The 21,823-nt window shown below is 42.3% G+C and overlaps 4 protein-coding genes across 12 annotated transcripts in view; 1 reads left to right on the forward strand and 3 right to left on the reverse strand.

Annotated features, from left to right (window-relative positions):
- LOC117426575 (acetyl-CoA carboxylase 2-like) overlaps positions 1–4,939 on the reverse strand; it is a 30,802-nt gene extending 25,863 nt beyond the window's left edge. For 4 of the 7 annotated variants that reach the window (XM_059032972.1, XM_059032971.1, XM_059032970.1 and 1 more), the window contains exons 1-2: positions 4,644–4,932; positions 1,357–1,968 (exon numbers count right to left, since the gene is read on the reverse strand). In XM_059032972.1, coding sequence (XP_058888955.1) covers positions 1,357–1,952 — 596 coding nt within the window. In that variant the 5' untranslated portion in view covers positions 1,953–1,968; positions 4,644–4,932. Of the gene's footprint in view, positions 1–1,356; positions 1,969–2,663; positions 2,719–3,459; positions 3,477–4,643 lie in introns of those variants that run through there. The other 3 variants (XM_059032969.1, XM_059032968.1, XM_059032974.1) reach the window with 3 other exon arrangements.
- A 370-nt stretch (positions 4,940–5,309) lies between these two features.
- LOC117426556 (uracil-DNA glycosylase-like) lies at positions 5,310–10,242 on the reverse strand. Of its 2 annotated transcripts, XM_034044241.3 has the most exons (7): positions 10,036–10,242; positions 8,862–9,062; positions 8,405–8,500; positions 8,026–8,123; positions 7,529–7,617; positions 6,415–6,593; positions 5,310–5,948 (listed from the first exon to the last, which is right to left on the reverse strand). In XM_034044241.3, the coding sequence occupies exons 1-7, from the start codon at positions 10,120–10,122 to the stop codon at positions 5,808–5,810; spliced, it is 891 nt and encodes a 296-aa protein (XP_033900132.3). In that variant the 5' UTR covers positions 10,123–10,242; the 3' UTR covers positions 5,310–5,807. The 2 variants fall into 2 exon arrangements, with proteins under 2 accessions (XP_033900132.3, XP_033900131.3); XM_034044240.3 differs by lacking the exon at positions 10,036–10,242 and having other exon boundaries at positions 8,862–9,386.
- A 95-nt stretch (positions 10,243–10,337) lies between these two features.
- On the forward strand, positions 10,338–13,296 carry LOC117426315 (DNA oxidative demethylase ALKBH2-like). The gene is made up of 4 exons (XM_059032981.1): positions 10,338–10,651; positions 11,499–11,819; positions 12,347–12,545; positions 12,674–13,296. The coding sequence occupies exons 2-4, from the start codon at positions 11,522–11,524 to the stop codon at positions 12,987–12,989; spliced, it is 813 nt and encodes a 270-aa protein (XP_058888964.1). The 5' UTR covers positions 10,338–10,651; positions 11,499–11,521; the 3' UTR covers positions 12,990–13,296.
- On the reverse strand, positions 13,277–20,470 carry LOC117426314 (ubiquitin carboxyl-terminal hydrolase 30-like). Of its 2 annotated transcripts, none has more exons than XM_059032975.1 (13): positions 20,360–20,470; positions 19,055–19,164; positions 18,377–18,559; positions 18,001–18,104; positions 17,230–17,331; positions 17,010–17,055; positions 16,495–16,589; positions 16,326–16,385; positions 15,955–16,041; positions 15,641–15,721; positions 15,318–15,525; positions 14,979–15,090; positions 13,277–14,896 (listed from the first exon to the last, which is right to left on the reverse strand). In XM_059032975.1, the coding sequence occupies exons 2-13, from the start codon at positions 19,155–19,157 to the stop codon at positions 14,626–14,628; spliced, it is 1,452 nt and encodes a 483-aa protein (XP_058888958.1). In that variant the 5' UTR covers positions 19,158–19,164; positions 20,360–20,470; the 3' UTR covers positions 13,277–14,625. The 2 variants fall into 2 exon arrangements, with proteins under 2 accessions (XP_058888958.1, XP_033899661.3); XM_034043770.3 differs by lacking the exon at positions 20,360–20,470 and adding an exon at positions 20,245–20,353.
- Between the last annotated feature and the right edge of the window lie 1,353 nt (positions 20,471–21,823).

A 21,823-nucleotide genomic window follows, 5' to 3' on the forward strand; every position in this document is an offset into this window, starting at 1 on the left:
CCTGTATAATAATCTAGATGCTATCCTAATGTAAATAACTGGATTACTGTTATAATTATAGTATGGAGACAGACAGCAATGAAACGAGTAAACAGGGTGCATGGGAATGATACTCTGGAGAGGATCTGTCTGCTTACACTGAACTTCTACAAACCTGTGTTTATTTATTGGACAGACACCTTTACCCATGTGCTGTTTATTTACTGAACCATCACATGGAACTGTGGGACCTTTAACTGTAGCAGAGAAAACAACAGGTGAAGGGCTGGTGGGTAATCAAATGCATAGAATATTTGTTTGTCAGGTCCAGGAATGCAGTGTCACAACAAGGGGCATGCGGGTCTATATCAGGAACCTAATAAATACAGGTTTACTCTTAAAGGAAAATATCTGTCAATAGCTGTATAATGGTGCAACAGTGCACTCTAGTGTTAGTCATAAGCTATTACATACCAAATGCAGTGTTTGTGTTTAAAAACATTTCTTTCAAATACATCCGAATCTACACACTCCCGGACTACCTCTCACTATTAAACCACAAGGATTTTACAAGATGGGTCTAAACAGCAAAAAAAAAAAAATACAGACAGATGACAACAGCTTTAACTAAACTTCTATAAAACAATTAACTTTCTATTTAACAACTGCAAATAACTTAACAGCTGTCTTAATATTTTGAACCCTTGCAGATTAAGTAATATTGCTCAAAGCTCAATATAAGGTAGTAGTAATTTCCACAGCTACAGCATGACCTTCACTTCATATGAAAAACAAACAATCATACAAACACTGCACTCTGCAGAATCCACTGCTGCCTTGCACCTCTTACAGTGCTTTATACTCACCTTTAAGAGCACCCCAGCTCTGCACTAGGACTCCAACCTCCCCGAAACAGAAGCAACTCAACACAGAGAGGCATGCAGGCCTGCACACTGGCCCCGCCCTCCTCTCCTCACTGCCACATGTAACTTCCTATTCGCACCTTTAACCTGTCAACTAGCACCTTGTTAACTTAAAGGGACAGCACAGCACCACCGCGGGACACTGATTCACTCTCTGAGCAAATAAAAACAAACTACACTGTACTGCATATTGTGGCTAAATAACTTCCCCTTTAAGAGATTAATAACCAAATAAAAGTGCCCCCTGCTGGTTGTAACGACTCTGACGGTTTGATATGTTTTAATGCTATTATAAAAGAATACTACCAGAACCTTCATAAAGTGAGTGGCTGGGCGATGTGGATTCCAACCCTGAGTTTCTTGTTCTCTTCTTTCAGTATTTTAAACGCAGCACAATGTCCAGTTATGGATGAAGGGATTGATCTAGTATATTTAAGGCTCAATGTCTCCCTACCTCATGGTTTTTGGTGCCAGTGTCTTGCGGGGGGCTGCCAGTGGGGACACCGGCACCACAGAGGAGCTGCTGGGCGCCGGCCGCGATGCTTCCCCATCTCTCTGATCCAACATGCCCAGCTCGTCATCCGAGGAGTTATCTTCCGAGGAGCCGATAACGAACTTGAGACGCTCCCGTCTCAAGGCTGCCTTGTGTGGGAACCCGGGTGCATCCTGAGCGTGGCCTGGGCTGGGCTGTACCGCCGCTCTGCTTGATGAGTTCTGAAGCCTGGCCGACGTGGATGCCTGTAGCTGGTGTGTTTGCCCCAGAGGTGGAAGTGATGCATTTTCAGGAGATTCTCCCTTTGCTATTGAGGTAGTAGATGCAGTTGGTTCAGCCTGCTTGCTGACGACAGTGGAATTGGGTTGGGAAGAAGGTAGTGCTGAGGTACAGGTAGTCTCTGATTCAGGCGGGGGGTCAGGCTCCGTCTGCTTCCCTGGGTTAGAGACCTGATCCACGTCCCCATTCTTTCCTGAAACCACCAGCTTTAGCTGGTCCTCCATGACTTTCCAAATCAACAGCAGTATGAAGAATCCTGTCAGGACAGCGATAATCATTCAGGCTTCTGTTACTCTACACAGAGAGAAAAAAAAAACAAAAAACACATGTTTGCATGTTACTGGATTGCATTGTAATATTAGCTAGGGCAAAGGGGAAAGTGGAGAGAGGGCCGCTGTCTGGAACAACACCTAGCCGGTGTGCAGCAATTCGATTTAAGTGTCGAGCCAAGTGTCAGTGAATGTTACAGTACAGCCAGGACAGAACAGACATTTCTCCTAGAGAAAGAGGAGTAAAAGATGACAGCCCACATCTAGCTGGTCTGAATGTATTCATCTGTCCCAATACTCATAGTTGAAAGAGTAGAGGAGAGTGGAGGTATTTCACAGTGAAGTATATACATGTAAGTTATGCAGTCAACAAGGCCATTAGCCCAGTGTTTCAATTGAAGCAGCAGCACTTACTGGTATGTCATACAGCAGCTTTCAGATCCCCTGTCTAAATATACCATCGTGCATAGTCAAATCACATGGCACCCCATTTCTGTGAACAACATGTTCATTTATGGGTCAATCTTTGCACCTTGTGACTAATTCTACAGTTTTTATTATACTGGAGATAATGATATATGTTAGAATATGGCAGTGCATGGCTGTCAGATCACTCTTGTGAAACAGATTGTACAGGTTGTAAGACATGCAGCTTTAAAAAAGTGTAATAAATAAATACATTTAAAAGAATAAGAACAATACAGTATGTTGTAAATGTACCTGTAAATCACAGACACAGGAAAGAAAGACAACCACTTCGGCCAAAACTTCATGAAAAGCCAAACAGTATACTGGATCTGCCTACACACTATATACATAGAGGATGCCTCCAATGTATAGGGAGAGCTCATGAAAAAGATTGAAAAGACTGAGTCATGAGGCGTTGTCTGCAGCAGGTCATTTCTGAGAATCTGGTGTTTACACGGAGACCGGGAGAGAAGCTAAAGGAGAGGCAGGGTGTTCTGTTACTGCTGTCTGTGAACAGTGTGTCACTGACAGCTGAGCTGCCAATACTGTAGAAAGGTCAGCTGTCATCCAGGGGACAGGGGTGCACACAGGGGGACGGGAAATGCGGGCAGACAACAATAATGAAGTTTTTAAATAGGAGAAAAAATACATATAAAACAAGGTCAACTGAAATACGGTAGAATTGGGATTGATTGCTCAATTCTATCTTTTTCTTTCTGGGAAATACTTTAATGGAACAGTATGGATCAATATTGTTTTTAACCTGATTAACATCAATCCAAATGTATTATAAAATACTGCTCCACATTAACCTAGACATTATCCAGCACATCCAGTCCCAGTACAGCATCATTATTTAATAACGCATCTATATGCAGGAGAGCGCTGAGAATGAAACTACCTGTACCAGCAGGCACCGTCATTCAGACAAAGAGCACGAACACATTCAGTTCTGCAGGTTCGGCAGTTATAAAAATATTGTGTAAAGCAGGCACCGTTTCTCTCTACAGCGGGTAAAGCACAGACTAAAAGATTGAAGCAGACTTACCCATTGTGAAGGTCGCCAGTGTTTTGAACAGAGCTGTCATTCCCCCTCAAGGAGTAACTCCTTTCCAGTGTAAATACTGACCACCCCTTATTCAGAAGGGCGGACTTTGGAGCCAGACTATGTACTGTGCGATGCACACTACACTAGCATGCAGTTAAGAGTTACTATCAGGGTGAACCTGTTAGCACAATGCACCAAGCAGTACCTGTTACCAGTTCTGCGTTAACTCTGTAACTGTTCAGCCCTGGACGTGAGCTGACTACTGACATTCATAACTGCCCCTGCATGTATGAGGACAACTTCAAAACAATAAGGATCAAACTGGGATCGTTCTCCTTTGCCATGAGAGACAAAGTGTATTGCATTGTGATAAGAACACAGAAAGGCCAGTGTTTGCATGTGTTTACTGTCTGTAAAACAAACTAAATAAAAATGTACATAAAAATGTATATTTACAGCTTTTTGCTGTAAATTCGGCTATAGATGCAAATGCATTATTGTATCAGCTTTTCACAGCTTATTTGCCTGCTGATACCTCCTTATTCATATACTTGCAGCCCAGAGCATGTCCCATATTCTGTGTGCATAAAGGTCGTGGTGTATGGAATGCACCCCTGATACAGGCTAAATAAAGCATATTCTATCTGGTGACCTTTTGCACATATTCCTACCAGTTCACTGTACCTGTTGAAAGTGTGTGTCGCTCAGAACAGTATGCATACCAGCACAACACTGTACTGTGTATTGGCTTTGAGTGCCAACTAAAATAAACTAAAATTAAAGAAGATAGATAACAGGAAACCAGAACAGCTTATTTTAAACACCATCGCCTAACCAAAAGCATACAGCAGGGGCTGGACAAAAAAGTTCAAAACAGCTGCAATGTAACAAGATACATCATGAGAAGCCCAAGACAGCAAGCTGAAGGACACCAAATGGTTCTGTATTTGGTAAGGCTGCATGCTCCCACTGTCTCATAAAATTGTCATATGAATCATCTGGTGATCTTGAGGAACGATCCACTTCAGTACATATTAATTTGTTATGCACACGTGTGTTCTGTACTAACACCATATGCTCTGCTCAGTGGAATAAACTGGAGCATTGTGGGCTGGTACAACAAGCAGGTTATCTCCCAGCATTAGATTTTTTTTTTAATGTATTTAAAACAAAACACCACTCACCAGAACCACGCGACAGCAACACATCAGCGTCCCGATTGCTTCAGTCATTGGTATGTATGCACGCTGTGCGGATAGCTAGCGATGCACTGTACGCACCAAACAGGTTACTGCAAGACCATCGATATTCATTTTATTAAACACTTACGGCTGGTTGCATTTTTCATTTCGGTATACCCGGGGATTATATTGTTTCCCTGTAATGCAAGGTCACATGAATTGACAGTTGCTCCCGTACCCTCCCCCTCTTTCAGTGCTTGGTTGTTTATTAGCAAGACGTTTTTTTCCTCTTCACAGTTCATTTCCGGGGTCGTCAAAGAGGTTACAACAGCGCGCCTACTGGTTGTCGTGGCAACTTCAAATTGTTAGCGCATCATAATAACGGGTTTGCTAAATCCAAACCCGTTATCACCATTCACAACTCAGAGCACTATTCAAGCACTACTGTTAGGACATCTCTCCTAATAATACATCTTTACAGGCGAGATTCGAAGTTCAAAATGTTGTGTTCCCTATAAAAACAAAGCAGCCAAAAAAAGAAAACACAAAAAATGTTTTTTTTGGTTGATCCCGCGTCAGAGCTTACAAATCCAACTGTAAACAGGGATAGCTCAAGGTGCTGACTATTTAGAAAAGCACGTACAATATAGAAACTTTGAGAAAAGATGCCACCATAGAAAAATATTTATTTAAAACATGTACAAATTAAAACATACCATTCATTCACCCTCCCCATTCAAATGACTTGCCATGCAAAAACATTGCATTAAACCAACAAACAAAACATGCAATGAAATAAATGTGTATATACAATTTTACAATAAATGTACAAAGGAGTTTCACTATCTGACCAGCCTCCCTCCTCCTTATCTTAGTACAACACACCTGGGAAAACCTACCAACAACTTAATGAGGCGCTTTTGCTTAGTGGTTATAGTCTAGGACCATCATAGTCTTTTATAAATAAAGTACAGCAGAGTACGAACAACTTGACTAGACCGCTTGCATTGACAGAGGCTTATCTTAAGTCTTAATAAAACAAGGAATGTGACTCGTATGTGAATACTTCTTTTAAATCATGAACTGGGGTTGTTTTCTTCTTTAGCTTATTCTGCGGGTGCCGTGCTAGTCAAAGGGCTGAGAGGCTGGAACTTGCTTTCCTGGAGCTCACAGTGCTGTCCAGTCGATGGGCTTCTTCCCTGATTTCTGGAGCCGCTCGTTAGTCTTGGAGAAGTGCTTGCAGCCGAAGAATCCTCTGTGGGCAGAGAGAGGGGAGGGGTGCACTGCCTGCAGCACATGGTGTCGCTTCTGCAAGGCAGGATAGGGATTATTGATTAGCATGCATTTCGTTTTTTTAAATTTGGAATTAGCCAATTGTTTCTTATTTTTCTCCCCAATTTGAAATGTCCAACTATTTCTATTTCAACCCGGCTCACCACTGCCACCCCCGTGCAAACACATGAAACGTTCTCTTTGAGCCATTCCTTGAGACCACACCGCTTACAACCTATCCTGTGTGCTCGGCTTACCGGAACAGCCATCGACACCGTGAACGTTTGGATGGAGAGTATAGATTGCCGCTGATACACTAAAGGGAACGTGTTTTTTTTTTTTCAACAATATCAAGTGTTGAAAAATGAAATGAGTTGCCCTAAATGCAATTCTTCTATGGTCCTAACCCCAATGTTAAAGTAGCGGGGTTCCAAAAAATATAGCGGGACTCGTCCCCGTCTTCCTGCAGTTATTTAAGAGGACTGCTAGGTCGGAGACCAACCCTGTCAATGGAGAAGCCCTTCTTCTGTGCGTAAGCCCCCCACAGCATGAAGACCAGGCCTTCCTGGTTTTTGTTCAGCCACTGCACCACAGAGTCAGTGAACTGCTCCCAGCCCCGGTCCTTGTGTGAATTGGCCTGGTGTGCACGCACTGTCAGCACCGCATTGAGGAGTAGGACACCTAGAGGAGGGGGAGGGAGAATTCTTATTATATACTCCTGTAGAGCAAAGAGAAGAAGCCGTGAACAAAGCAGATCACCTTGACTTACATCTGCAGCAAACAATTGCATCTCAACCTCGTTTCATCACAACTCTTCAATTGCAAAGCCTTTCAGGTCACTGTTACCTACAGTATATTAACATTGTAGTGTGTATACCATCAAACTCAGTGTGGTCCCACCAATCAAAATACAGTCAGCACTCAAAGACATGGCAAACCAGTCTGTCTACTGTGCAGTGCAGTTACACAGTGCTTCCTCCAAAAACAAAGCCAACGAGACAAGGCACGCTAATGTAAAAGTTAGTCATTAAGGTTTTAGATGCTGTGATGCAGGTTTGTTTTTTTAATCTGCGATCTGTAGTTGCTTTTGTGCATCTTCATTAGAGCACTAGATTCTGCAGCTTTGGATTCTGTTTTAATTCTGGAAAATGTTTTGCTAAATTGCATTGCCTTTTACGTTTTAGGCAGTTCTGTGCATGGGTAACATTGGTTTCGTTAATGGGGATTTTTACATACTGCTACAGTACGTACTGGATTTAAAAGTATGAACAGTATTACAGTTCATGTCTAGTCGTCTCTTTTGGCAAGTGATTTTCAGAATCGTATCGTTCAGAATTAAAATACTACTTCTGTTAAATATAATACCGTACCAAAAAACAACAACTATAGTACATCTAAGCTTTTTTTTTTTTTTATCCCTTTCAGCTATGTATTTTTGACATTGTATCTTTTTTGTGTTCCCTGAAAAAACAAACATGTTTTTGTCTTTTACTATCAGACATGCGAATGCTGACTTCACTGTGGCAGATTGTGATAATAATTGGCCATATCACGTTTCATCAGAGATTCTCAAGTTAACTAAAAACATTAACCGCAGGGCTAAAACAAACCAATACCTTGTTTGGCCCATCCGGTCAGGTCCCCGTGCCCTGGGTGCTCAAACCCTTCAATATCTGCAGCCAGTTCCTTGTACATGTTTTCCAGGCTGGAGAGAGACTGCAGTTATAAAGACTGGGCAAAAAACAACACAAGCCTGATATACTACCATGTACAAACACTGCACAGAAACATCTGTGCAGAATTCCTGAAATTAACACTGTTGATTGTGGAATCGGTTACCAGGTAATGGCTGTACTATTAGCAGTAGCAAAACAGGTCAAGGCTGTGCTAGAAACGGGTTTGTGTGGATAGGGCTCTTACTCAACAGTTCTCACGGTTTAGAGTTTTCCACTAACAGCAGAAACATCTTGTGGGTAAGGTAGTGGATGCAGGACCCTGGCCACCAAAACAGTTTGCATGCCTACTGCACTAAAGCAGCCTGGTATCTGAACACATCTCGCTCCCTGATTTTTACCAGCAAAAAATGCAAGGCAGTCTGAATGGCAGTCCTTACCTGGGTGGAGGCGGGACCGGCTTCTGTACACTGAAACACAAGCCATGTGCTTGATTGGGACCGTGGTACGGATCTTGGCCCAAGATCACAACTTTAACCTAGAAGCACGAAACACATGGTTTGATTTACTCTGGTAAAGCCCTTCAGAGTAAACAAACACACAGCCAAAAGCATCAACAGGTTTCAAGCAGTACAACTGAAGAGCTCCAAGCTACTGTACCATCACTTTCTAAAGCACGTGTGGTCTATTTTAATACAAAGATCTAACTCATCAGCATTTTGAAGAGGTCTTTAAAATTGTACTTAGGAGAAGTGGACACGGTCACTAACATGGAGGGGGGGGGGGGGGGGGGCAGGGCAGGAGGCAGAGGAAACTTACGTCTTGGATGTCACACACTTGAGTCCAGCTAAAGATCTGTTTCTGGGGAGGATAGATGGTATGACGTCTTTGCTCCGCTGCTACAAACGCCATTAACTGAGAAAATGACATACAAAAAAAAAATACATCACTGAACACGCCAAGTCTCTTGCACAGGATGCATACAGCTGTAGCCTCACTACACCTGGGGTGTACAAAACTGTCTCGTCCATTCCTGGTCTTAGTTCAAACCCTGTTCTACATTGTTTAATGTAACCTCCATCCAGACTCTGATGTACATTATATCATTGTACCTGTTAAACCCGGAGTGGAATAGCCCTACAGGACCGCGACTGGACACCTCTGACATAATGGCAGCGGTGTTTTCCAGTTGAATGGTATCTATTCCGAGTGTAGCAGCTTGCTACATAGAACACACGACTTACGTTTAAAATGGAAGGATTTTTTATGGCCTTACCCTGATAAAATAAGGTTTGCCAAACTCTGCGCTCAGAGCCTTCCGCCAGCTGACTCCGAAGCCCTCAGGGACGTTCCTGGCCGCTAGCCTCTCCAGAGCCGCGCGTTTGTTCCTCTCGATTCGGTCCAGCTGCTCCGGGCTAAGCGGAGGGGAAAGCGGTGCCTCATTTTCCTCGGGTTTCAGTCTCTTTACCGGCGTCACCTTAGTATAGTCAGTGAGGCAGCGAGGTAAGAAAATAGTAAGTGTGTCGAGTCGACCCGCACCTACCCTGGATTTGCAGACATAACGCAACAAACCAACATTTAACATGGTTAACTCTTAACTGGGATTCCGTTTTAAAGACTACAAATACATTAACAAAAACACACAATTAATATTACTCCTCGTAACAGATTTTGAGACCAGTCGGTAAAATGGAGGGAAAAAAGTACACAGTACTGCACATACAAAATCTGCAATACGCAGATCAGCCACGATGTGTTTACAGATTTCTACTTCCTGTGACTGGGTTATGGCGCCACGCTGGGATTTCGCGGCAAATCGCAGCTCTCCTTAAACTGCGCCTGCACTGCAGGCATTGTCTTATTAAACAGGGAAACCCCGCCTCCTCCAAATACTGTGAAACTATTGGCTATTGTAAGACAAATTAAAAGGCATTCCTTATAGTCAGAACAAAATAATGAATGATTTTATAATAAACTTAGAAAGTGAGTATTAATACTGTTTTTTTATTATTACAAATCAAATCTTAACTATAAGACTTTTAACACGCTCAATCTACGCCTTTAATACACCGCTTAATTTGATTCGTAACAAGCATTTCTCCAAATGTAAGACAAAAAACAGATTGCCACAAACTAACAATATTTACTGGGGGGGAATAAAGTGAGAGCAAAACTATCTATGATTTCAGAACACACTGCTTAAATACATATTACAATGACATGATGTTCGCTTCTAAAATCCAATGCACTTTTTATTAATATATTTTTGCACACTGTACCGTACCGAAGATTGCGACGTAACAAGACCGGTTAGTAGTGTATCAGTATGTTATTAAAAGCTGTTGTAATTGTACTAAATTACTAAACATTTCTCATTTCTTAAAAAAAATAATAATTTTAAACAGAAAAGACGTGTTAATTAAACTCCCATAAACTGAATGATCTCTTACCACTCTATTATTATCTTCGTTTTCATCCAAAGCCCTTTTCTGTGTAGCGGGTCTGAAATAGGCATTGATCGTTTTCTGTCCAATCATTTTAAACTTGGTGGTCGCAATCCTTTCTTTAGATTTTAAAATAAAATGCAATTCTCAGTGGGTACTGCTCCTGCTCTGGTGATAGTAATCCCGGACTGACAGCAGGAGACAAGTTTCGCGCCAGTTATGCTGCGCAGGCGCAAAATTGAAAACTCCAAAAGTCCCACCGCTTTGTAGGGGGATTCCAAATTTGCATACTTTCAACCCTGGGGGGCGAGCAGAACATTTTGAGGTCGTGTCAAGCAAAACAAAAAAATACATTTTATAGGATTCATATGAGTTCAGAATACTGAGTACAAAACATTGCATTGAGTGTGGCTGAGCATGTCCTTTCCTTTTGTGATTTTGCGTGATGTATTTTGTCCCTCTTCCCTTTCCATTTCTATTCAGTTTCACAGAGTGTATGCGGGTAGTTGGTCAACGCAGGGATCTGTGTAAAACCCTTGTCATAAATAACGCTGTGCTGTATCATGCATATCCAGGAAGCCTGGCGTCGTCTTGTGTTCTGCAACAGTGATTGAAGGAGGAGGTGTGTATTGTGAATTTCATACTGGGATTTCCACAGTCACATATAATGCTTACTTGTATCAAGTGAGACATACACATTTATTTTGCATTCTGCGGTAGCTGCCCATGTAGTTTTAAAAATCGGAGTGTTTACCGGTAGAAAACGTCCTGGAAACAATCGTTTTGGGGTTTCCTAGTATTACAAATTCTACTGAACGTAAGAACCCCCCCAAAAAGACAGCTGCCAGTAGTTTAACATCGGGGCTGAAGAAAGAGAAATACTTCAATTTTTATTGCCTAAGTTTAAATGAGTGGTTATGAATTTGTTCTGTACAGCTACTGCTAGCAGCAGCGGAATCAAAGGTAGTGCTATACCAGGTTCAAATCTTTATTATTATTATTATTATTATTATTATTATTATTATTATTATTATTAAATTATACAAAAGAGAACCAACACTTTCCCTTGCTCTAACCCTATAGTCGTCCCGTGATGAATTACATTTTAGTGTCAAAATGTTACATGATTCTGGGAAATGGCTTCATCTTTACTGTACATTTTTCAATTGGTTCTACAGTAAAACCGTGATTATCGGAACCCCTTGTTAACCTGTCCTGGTGTGTGCTGTGCACTCCTGCCCTGTTTACAAGGACAATGCGCTATTCAGACCTCAGTTTGTGGTATCTACAGAACAGTGCAATACTGTACTGTAGGTTATATGTTTACAGGTAAAGGGCTGAATTAGGCTTATATATTTTTAAGTCATGTGAAAATGTCCCTTTCGTAATTCGCTTACCAGAACACCCCCTGGTCCCATTGTTCAGATCATAGAAATGTGACTGTATATTTATTTTTTGTCCCGTGTCAGAGTAATTGCTGTCAGGATTTCAGATGGATAGATTTGTAACCAGAACACGGAAACGCAAGGTGGATCCCGCTGGGGTGAAAGGGAAGGATGCAGGATCCGGCTCAGGACAGGGTGAGAGAAACACTGAAGACGAAGGGGGGCTGGAGAAAAGGCTTCAGTCCTGCAGTGGCTTAGTGGAGGATGACACAGAGTTTACAAAACCCCTTCCTTGGAAGAAGATTGAGGCAGAGGGACTGGACTGTGACTACACTCTGCTCTTCAACAGGCTCCAAGCAGACAGTCACTTTCAACAGCTGGAGAAGGAAGTGGAGTACTTGTCAGGTACTACAGGCTGATAAACACGGACTCTGGTGAAATGCATGCTGTGTAAAACCTGATTGTCTAGGCAGCGATCAAAGCCAAAATCGAGAGAGAGGCAGGTATGCGGACTACTGATCTGACACCTGCATTCAGTTATTTACACAGTCAAAGTAAAACCATAGCAAAGTGTGATGAAGCATAGTAGAGGCATGGTTAAGCCCAGAGAGGTATGTTAACACGTATTTAAGCATGGCAAACAATTGTAGACTGTGGTAAATGCATAGTATAACCATGGGAAAAGCATGGAAAACTGCTAAATTACTGTGCAAAATTGCCATGGTAAACTTTTAAAGGGTGGATATTTATGGTATTTTGCATTGTTCATATATTAAGATTCCTCTCACTTTATTAATTGCTTGTCTGCTCCTGTGTATAAACGGTTACGACTGGAATAGTTTTGTGTAAGATTTGGCAACCCTCTCCCAGCAGTGAAATATTTTTTGATTGCCTCACTTCGAGTGATCGGATGCCCTTTTCATCACACCTAGGGGACTTGGCGAAAGTGCAGGTGTTTGGAAAATTTCACAATATTCCGAGGAAGCAAGCCACCTACGGAGACCCTGGTCTGAATTATTCCTTCTCCGGGGTGAAGCTGATGGCCAGGCCTTGGACGCCTGTCCTGGAGATTATCAGAGACCAGATCACCGAGGCCACTGGACACACATTCAACTTTGTGCTGGTGAACAGGTAACGGCTGATTCAATGAAAAATGTATTTATTATTTGTCCAAACTTTTTTTTTTCCCAGCTATTTTGAATATTTCATTGCATGAAAGGGTTAAACTTGAAGTGCTTCTTGACTCTACTGTCTCCAAGGTACAAAGACGGGAATGACCACATAGGAGAGCACCAGGATGACGAGCGGGAGCTGGACCCAGCCTGCCCCATCGCCGCTGTCTCCTTCGGGGCGGTCCGGGATCTAGTGTTCCGCCACCAGGAGGCACGCGGCAAAAACGCAGCCAGGAAGATCGAGCCGGTCAAGGTGGCTCTGCAGCACGGCAGCCTGCTCCTCATGAACTGGCCCACCAACGTCAACTGGTACCACAGCTTGCCTGTCCGCAAGAAGGTGTTGACCCCAAGGATCAGCCTGACCTTCCGCAGGGTCATCAAGCAGCACAAGAGCCAAAAATAACAGGACTGTATCACTGGAGCATTATTTGCAATAGTATGTCGCTGAGTGATTACGTGCACAGTGTTGTAGGCGCACTGATGGGAACCTGGGAACGCAGAGAACTGTTACACTCTTTTATGCTTGTTTATATTCGTTATTATAAAGTCACGATGCCACTTTGAAAGTGATGGCGTGGGTCAGTGTGTTTCACGTCCCTGTGAGATGCTGTATTCTACAGGGTGCTATTCTCACCACTCATATTTACACCATTCATATTATGAGCCACAGGAACGAAACCACACAGGTAATCTTATTTAATCAGTTTTATTATGAATAATATTATTTCCTTTCTTATATTTTAAAACTATGAAAATACACATATGGCATTATTTCAGTTCCCACAGCAAATATATATAATTTGTGACATACACCTGTTAGTGAAATTTATTTATTTTTACATTTATGTACAACATCGTACATTATTCGCAGGTAATACTGAAAAAATCAAAGACGGGCAGCATATATTAACAGGTGTACAAACATTCACTGGGAAGACACCCACACATTCTCACATTAATCTTGACTAACAGCACGACAACGCAGGGGGAGATTTTTGCATTGTAGCTGCTGCTACTGGGCTGACTGAATCAATAGCCAGAATCTTCTAAAAAGTCTTTGTGTGACACTGTCTAAATGTAATCCCCCTATACTACAAATCCCATGGACTGCAATGGGTTTGTTTTAAGCCAATGCAATCCAAGGGTCTTCGTAGTATAAGCTAACGCTTGTGTGTAAAGTCAGCAATAACAGAACCCCGGCTGTAAATCAAGGAATACATTAAAGACACCCGTCCCATTGCATAGCAGTCCCACCCATTTCAATTACAGTATCATCCATTAAGCACACCTCAATTATACCACATGTAGACCAGCTATACATTTCCCAACCTGGCAAACCAGCCCCGATATATTCAATTTTAGCTCAGAGTGAGCACAGAAACGCTAAAAACTTTTCTTCCAGTAACTATTCAAATAAACATTTCAATATCTGTCTTGGAAGTCAAGTTAAACCTCATTTCTGGCTAAATGAAATAATGAGGACTGAATCAATCAGGCAGGTTTACTTCAATGATGCTCATTTCTTTATATTCTATTAAAAAAAATAATACAAATAGTCCTCAGCATGTATTGAATCATTGCTCAGTATATTACAATAACTTGGATGCTTGTTTTTACATAACAGTACCACAGAATCACACCCTTTTCTCTCCCTCCCCCCCCTTAGCAGTGGCTGGGGTGGGTACAGATCTTGCTGCATCTTGTTTGCACATCTACTTTCAAGGACAGGGTCTCTTTCCATGAGCCATGACTGCTTTCCTTTCATGTGTAGGCATTTGACAGTAAAACTTTAATACTGATACAGTGGAACATCATGTATCTCCTCTTATGTTTTATTTATTCGTTTCTGTGTATTAAAAAGACAAAGGTTTTACAGCTATAGAGGAAAGTTCACAACACACACGGGGCATCAGTACAGTACTGTAGTGGTTAAGGTTAAGGAAGGACCTCAAGACGGAATCCACCTGACTGATCATACACAGGGCAGAGGCAGGTGCAATGCATTCCTATCTGCAGGATCTCTGGCGATACAGTCTCTCTCACTCCTCAGGCGTCAGCCTCGGGCTGGGGCGCAGAAGTGAGGGGGCTGGCCGGACCCTCTCGTAGAACAACAGGTAGGCATTGGAGGAGAGCGCCTCCTGCAGGCTGGCCTTGCGTACAGAGTCGTCAGACACCCACAGCCACTGGCTGCTGAAGGCGGAGGGGTTCTTGGGAGAGGGAGGGGAGCGGCGGTAGGTGACAAAGTGTCCCGAGTGCATGTCCCCGTGATGGACCAACACAGCCGACAATCGGAAGAGATAGGCAGACAAACTGTGGGAGGAGACAGAGAGAAGTAAGTAACAGTGGTCATGTATTTCCCATGTATTTCACTTTGCTGTAAACCTCTACTCACCTGCACTCGTAGGTGAGGGCAAATGGGGGGCTTGTTGTGGAGGGGGGCAGGTACCCTGCTGAGCATGCTCCATTCGTCAGTGGCTTTTTGTTGTTGTTTGATTGGTCTGGATCTGGCCAATCAAAACAGGAGGTGTAGTTAGAAATGTGAATACTCAAACTCAAAATCACTTCCCGTTTCTGTGCAACTTACTATATGATTTGTTGAACTTACATCACCTGGTGGCCAAATATTGTAATTTGTTATTACAAGTGAAGTACAATACCTCCTTAGATGTTAATTAATGGATTAATGTATTTGTTTATTTATCAGATTTAGGGTTCAGGACTCAGACAGTACCTGAGGGTTTGGGAGACACCCTGCTATCCTCTGGAATGCTCAGCCTGACTGCCCGGTTCTGTCGCTGTGACCTCTGACTCGCCGTTCTGTGCTTGTAGGAGTCCATGGACAGGAACTCTGTGAAGTGCACATGCTCCTGCCGCTTGATGGGAGTGCCCTGGCTGGACCAGGTCAGCCTCTGCAGGTGAATACACAGGCACTGGGGCAGCTGGGAGGGCACCACAGCAGTGACAAGGGAGAGTGGTTATTGATACAAGAAGCGTTGAACACCAACTCACATTCCAAGTTACAGTACGAACACAATTCATCTGAACTGGACTTACCTTCCCCAGTTTGAGCTGCTTGATAAAAGTTGTCCTCTGGCTTTCCACAACCTGTCCATTTAACACTCCACCTGCATGGATCTGAAAAACACAGTAAATATAGAAAAATTAATAAATAACAATACAAAATTGCATTAATAAAGCTGGAAGATTCAAAATCTATGGCAGCACCAGTGGGCTGATCGGTGAAGGTTTGTGATGTCCTTTGATGGCTACACAGTCAATGAGATTACACCGATAAAAACTAACCAATATATTTGTTTTCAAATGTTAGACGTCCGATACACACGTGCTTGTGAATGGCTGCCACCTACCTTGGTGCAGTTCTCACACTCCACATCTTTGATCGTCTCTGAAGAGATGAAATGTTGGAGACAGTGATCCAGCGTCACAGGCCGGCCCTGAGTGAGAGACACGGTCAATCTCAGAACCGTGCGACAGATGCATGCCTGTCTGTTCGTCATGCTTACATTTTTAAATCACGTACATCTAAATCTCTACAATTTTATCAGAATACGTGGGTACCATGTTTATCTGTCTGTATGACCAGATTTTTACATGTGCACACATTGAAATTACAGCCATTGCCAACATATTGAACCATCCTTATTGTGTGATTTTATGAGTGTTACTGATATCTGTATACAGACATTTCACTTCATTCTACCTTGAGCACTGTGCTTACCCAAGTTGTCGTAGGAATGGTGAGCGAGAGGCTGTCAAACGAATCATAACGGACTGGACTCTGGGGGCAAACCAATGAAATGATTAATATTATCATCATCATCATCATCATCATCATCACTGAGGTTCTGCACCTTGTGTCACATCCTTTACTAGTGAACGCTCCTCACCTGTTGGTCACAGCGCTTGCACACCATGTTACTGGTCAGTCGTCCATGAAAAGGATGCTGGGATTGCCACGAGTTTGGTAATGGATGCAAAGGTCCTGGAATTCAAGACTATGATTAATATTGAGTTTGTACCCGAGGCAATTGCTGCATCCAGAAAGAGATAACCTATGTGTTTTATAAAAATCAGCAGCTGCCAAGATACACTGTTCATTGGCCATTTCAGGCTTTATTATATATTGCAACAGAGTACTAATTTGAGCCCTCTTTTTCCAATGCCTGTAAAGCTTCTAAAGGGATATTTCTAGTTATTCCCGGAGCCCATTGTGTCTTGTAACTGCCCATCTTTATATCACACCTTTACAGGACTGACCCCTTTTTTTTTGCTTGTTTTTTTTTACACAACTGATACGCTATATTTTTTGGTAAGACCCGTACGTAGTCTAAATGAAGAACATTTCTATCACGGGATACTGTAACTAAACCCTACGTACAGTATTTTACACAAAGCCCCTCACCTCGACTCCTGCAGCTGAGGTTTTTCTCATCCATCCCTGCAACTCTCTAAGAATCAATCGAGGAGAAGAAGACGCGGTCAGTACAGCAGGTGATGGAACAGCAGTAGAAGCACAAACTCTCAGTCTCATTTGAATTGCAGCAGGGCGCTGCTTTCATCCAGCCCCACAGCTGGTGCACGGGGGGGGGGGGGGGGGGGGGAGCGACAGCTCGTCCTCTTACCTCGAGAGACTGAACATCGAACAGGTGAGTGATGCGGGGGTGCCGGTCCCGCTCCTCCTCCTCCAGAGAGGAAGTGAGCACGTGGAAGAGCTCGTGTGCATCCTGCACAAAGAGAACAGAGATCAGGAGGACCAGAGCAGGGCTGCCCAGCGGACTGACCTCCACAAAAAGTATCCATACAGGCTTTGAAATGGGCTTCAAAAGGACAATCCGTAATCTTTGGTAGAAGCCAGCATGCAATGCAGCATACGGATGTTGTGTTTTTAAACATGTTTAATGAGCAGAAATCTGTTGAAGCGTTGTAGTTGCTACTACTTAGTCAGCTTAGTAAACTAGCAACTAGCCTGTTTTTTTTTTTGGTTTTTTTTGGACAACTATAAGAACTGGTAATCGGTTTGGTTCTTTTAGCTCTGGACTACAGCATACCTGGTTAGTTTGTAAAGTGCCCCCACAATTAGGGTTACCATATAACTCCATGTACACTAGGACAGTTTGGGACAGTACAGGTAAGTGTAGTCCTTCCGTGAAAGGTACATGTAAAACATACCAGAATGCATTGTGATTGGATTTGAAAAGCCTATACTGTCGCATACTGTCCTAAAGTACATGTAGTCATATGGTAACCCCACCCACAATCAAGTCCAGCACTCCATCTCTTGAATGAGTAAGTAGGTATACTGTTTTTATTAGAAAGACATAAACCTGACTAAACCATACGGCCCCTTCCACTAGCTCCCCTAGTGACTGGGGTTATAACAAAGTGGAAGTTACCTGCTCTTCAAATGAGCTGATCTGCCATCTGTACATTCGGAGGACCTCCAGCAGCTTCCCTGTGTCCAGGACATCACCCTCCGCCAGCTCCTGCGTGGACAACGCTGCAAACACGAGACAACGTTGCTCCAATAGCTGGATTCACTAAAACAAGTCGAACCTTCATTAAAACAAAGCAGCTTGGCGTGGTATACCCGAATACCACTCCACAGCGGTTTGATCCATTCCTGGTTTTACTGTGAGTTTAATAATACACACCTGAGCTTGTTACCTACACATTGTGGCTAATCAAGCTCGTAAGAAAACCTGGAATGGGTGAAACTGCTATGCAATAGGAGTCTTATTGCCAGCCCTGCTCTCTCTGCTGCTGACCTACCCTTGAGAAGCTGCAGGAGGGTTCTGGCCAGCTGGGGGTGCTGTTGCTGCTGGTTCTGGTCTTGGTTGTAGCCCCCTGTGAACTCCTCCAGCCAGCGGATAAAGGAGGGACACGCCGCCAAGCCCTGAAGCAGGGAGTTCATAAAGCAGGTGTTCCCCAAGTTCAGGAGCCCAGGTACCATGCCTATATCAACGAAATGCAATAAAAGCAGTTAGCATTAGGAAACATAAAGGAAAAGCCTCAGTCTGGCAGACAACCGGCACCACACAGGGGTTTTACGTGTAAACGATCTCACTTTATTTAATCATACACAAATCAACACATATACTGATCACTTTATAATCGATGTAATGTTTGTAAGATTTTAAATAAACGACAATCTTTTTTAATGTACAGTTAATCAAAAGCAATAGTGGTGTCACCTATTTTTTATATTTTCCAGTAAAATATTCAGTTAATGTACAAATATAGAGCAACAGATTATAGAACACAGAGGTCTGTGAAACCAGCCTATACAGTCGAAACTAAAATTCAGATTTCCAAAACTGTTGCATATTATAAAAGTTCTAAATATTCCACACTTTTTTTTTTAACAGATGTCTGATTAATAATATTTCAAATCATTGTTTAGCTTTTAATAATAATTTATCTGAAGATCGTATACAATGCTGCGCTTACCTTTCTTTCGTTTCTTTCTCTCTGTAACGGGTCCCCAGAGCACATACACTCCGGCAGCCAGAGCGGCTGCAACGCCACCAATCACTCCCCAGTTTTTCACCATTTTATTTCTAAAGAAACACCCAAAAGAAATCAAATTTAAATACTGAAACATCTCATAAACCTAAGTTATGTACAGCTAGTTACCAAACCGTTTAAGATGCTATGAAGACATTTTAAGAATATTAGACTTCTGACAGCTGCAAAATTCCTGCACAGTCTGGCGTCATAATGGTTACCAACCAATGCGGTGGGAGATGCTTGTGACGCCATTCAAAGAATAAGTGACCTCATGTTACACCGTCACTCACCGGAACATAAAAAATAAATGTTTAAGGGATATTCAATATGAAATGTAAGCATGTGTAATTAACTATATCTTATTACTATTTTATTATTATAATATAATTATGTTCACATTATCTTTCCAACGTTTCAACTTTTAAAATAAAACTTGTAATGCATAATTGCACTTTTAATGAACCGCTCCTTAAAAACATCAGATTAAAACTCAACCATAACAATAAACAACAGCGACAGTTCTAACATTAATAACATCACTTTGATAAAGACGAGAGTCCATATCACTCTATATTAAAATACAGAGCCACCAAATAATAGTATAACATGGTCTATTATAAAGCCGTTACTCGTGTCACAGCGGCGGACATGTTCACAGACAGTCCTGCTGACAACCTTGTCAGTTTCATATGAATCATCATAAAACTAAGCATATTGGCTCGACAGCCCGTTAAACTGAGTTCAAAGCGTAACAATTTCAGAATAGCTTTGTTTATTTTAAATACTTTATTTTGGAAATGACCGATTAGTACAAAGTGACGTATGTAAGTCACAAGCTGAGCGCTGCACTGCTGCACTAGCTGCGTACGTACATTTGAATACAAAATAAACAACATTAACTATGGCTCCTGGTTACGTATCAACAATATATTATGTAATATTGAATGATACATAGCTTTAGAGTTTAAAAGCAATCATCTCAAGTAATTCAATAAACGTTTTACGCTTTCACAACCATTTGCGTCTTTTCCCCACAGCACTTTTTTTTTTCTCAGTCGACCGACACCACCATTTAATATCCCAAGCTCCTGTCCCAGCCCCCTACTATTCGGAGCCGGTTCGGTTCTGACCTGACAGCAGATCCCGTCCGCACAAACTCCCTGGCAAGCCTGTCTGCGGCCTCCAGTCTGCACTGCATCCTCGCCGCTGCTTCCACAGATGGGACTGCAGGCGGAGGGAACTTACAGGCAAGGGGAACTCAAAGTGCCGAAAGATTCCGTTTCCCCATCCGGAAGAAAATTAAGTGCGGAACAGGAAATGAAGCGGCGGATGGATTTAAAGAAGGGCGCCCTGGTGTTGCTGGTTGCTAAGCCGGCGCTGTCACGCACGGGTTAGTTTGGATACGCCTGTGTGTTCAAACGACACCTACTGCAAAGCGACAGGCTGATTAGACGTGCAATGTTTAAAACATTAATAATGCGCACTATCAGCTACATCGGTATAGGTGCAATTATTTAGATATTAATATATTTTATTCGTGTTAATGGTAAGAATTTAAATTATAAACGTATTCCAATATATTATGGGCACGCTGTTTTCGCCAGCCACAGTGGGGACCAAGTCGTGTTTAAGATATTTTAAACACATTTCAGTATTTATGTACTTAAACTGTATTTGCTAACGCGTCTAATGAAAAGTATACCTGTTGAATTACAGTGAGTTCCTCCTCTTGCACGAACACGTTTCTAAAGCAGTGCATAGCCTGATAATTAGATAACGCCAATTATCTGTATCATTACAATAGTACAGTAGTTAGGACCTTTTTGTAAGCCATCTGTTTTGTTTTTTTTTATCCGGCTTAAAAACTATAATTCTAAATGAAACAACTACGTTTTCATCCGAACAGAAATGAGTACCCATGTCACTCCCGCAGTGAACGGTAGTGTCTGGTTGTTGAATACATGCCCTTGATACTGGGTGACTCATCTTCTCTCTTCCTACAGTCATGCTAATCTAGTGGTATGACGCACGGTGCAGGGACCCATCATCTGAGCTGAATGCACACTGAATTAACAGTGTGTGTGTGTGTGTTTCTTGTGTGTGTCTTGTGTCTGTCTGTGTGTGTATCTTGCAGCTGTGTGGTGGAGCTCCTCTGTTGACTGAAGTCTGACTGGAGAGTTAAAATCATATAACTACAACAACAACGAGATACACGTGAAGGTGCTGCTGTTACCACAAACAATCGCCATTATGTATTAATAATTACTGTTTGATCAACATTTGCAACACGGCATTAGTAATTATGGAACCATTATTGGTTCTGTTTGGAACTGCTTGGTTATACAACCCAGTATGTAGAATATAGAACAAAGTAAGGGTCCCAAAGAAAGCAAGGCTTCACCATGTGGTCCTTTATAAAACCCCCAGGGGTCATAAGAGAAGAGAAAACCTTAGAAAATCAGATGCTTAGAAAGAATGTACTCTATCCCCAACTCAATCCATTATTGGTTTATCATCAACAGAGATGGATTCGATTTCACTATTGCTAGCCATTGTACCTGGCCTTCCTGAGTCACTTTTTGAATACAGAGCATATCAAATGATAGCATATAGGCATGTAGCTGATAGTGAATGACCATAATGTGTAATTCTATTAATATACAGACTATTGACCAAGAAGGAGGAGGCAGACTTTTGACTATTACATCA

Source organism: Acipenser ruthenus, chromosome 11 (genome assembly GCF_902713425.1).
Source record: "Acipenser ruthenus chromosome 11, fAciRut3.2 maternal haplotype, whole genome shotgun sequence".
Classification (NCBI taxonomy): domain Eukaryota; kingdom Metazoa; phylum Chordata; class Actinopteri; order Acipenseriformes; family Acipenseridae; genus Acipenser; species Acipenser ruthenus.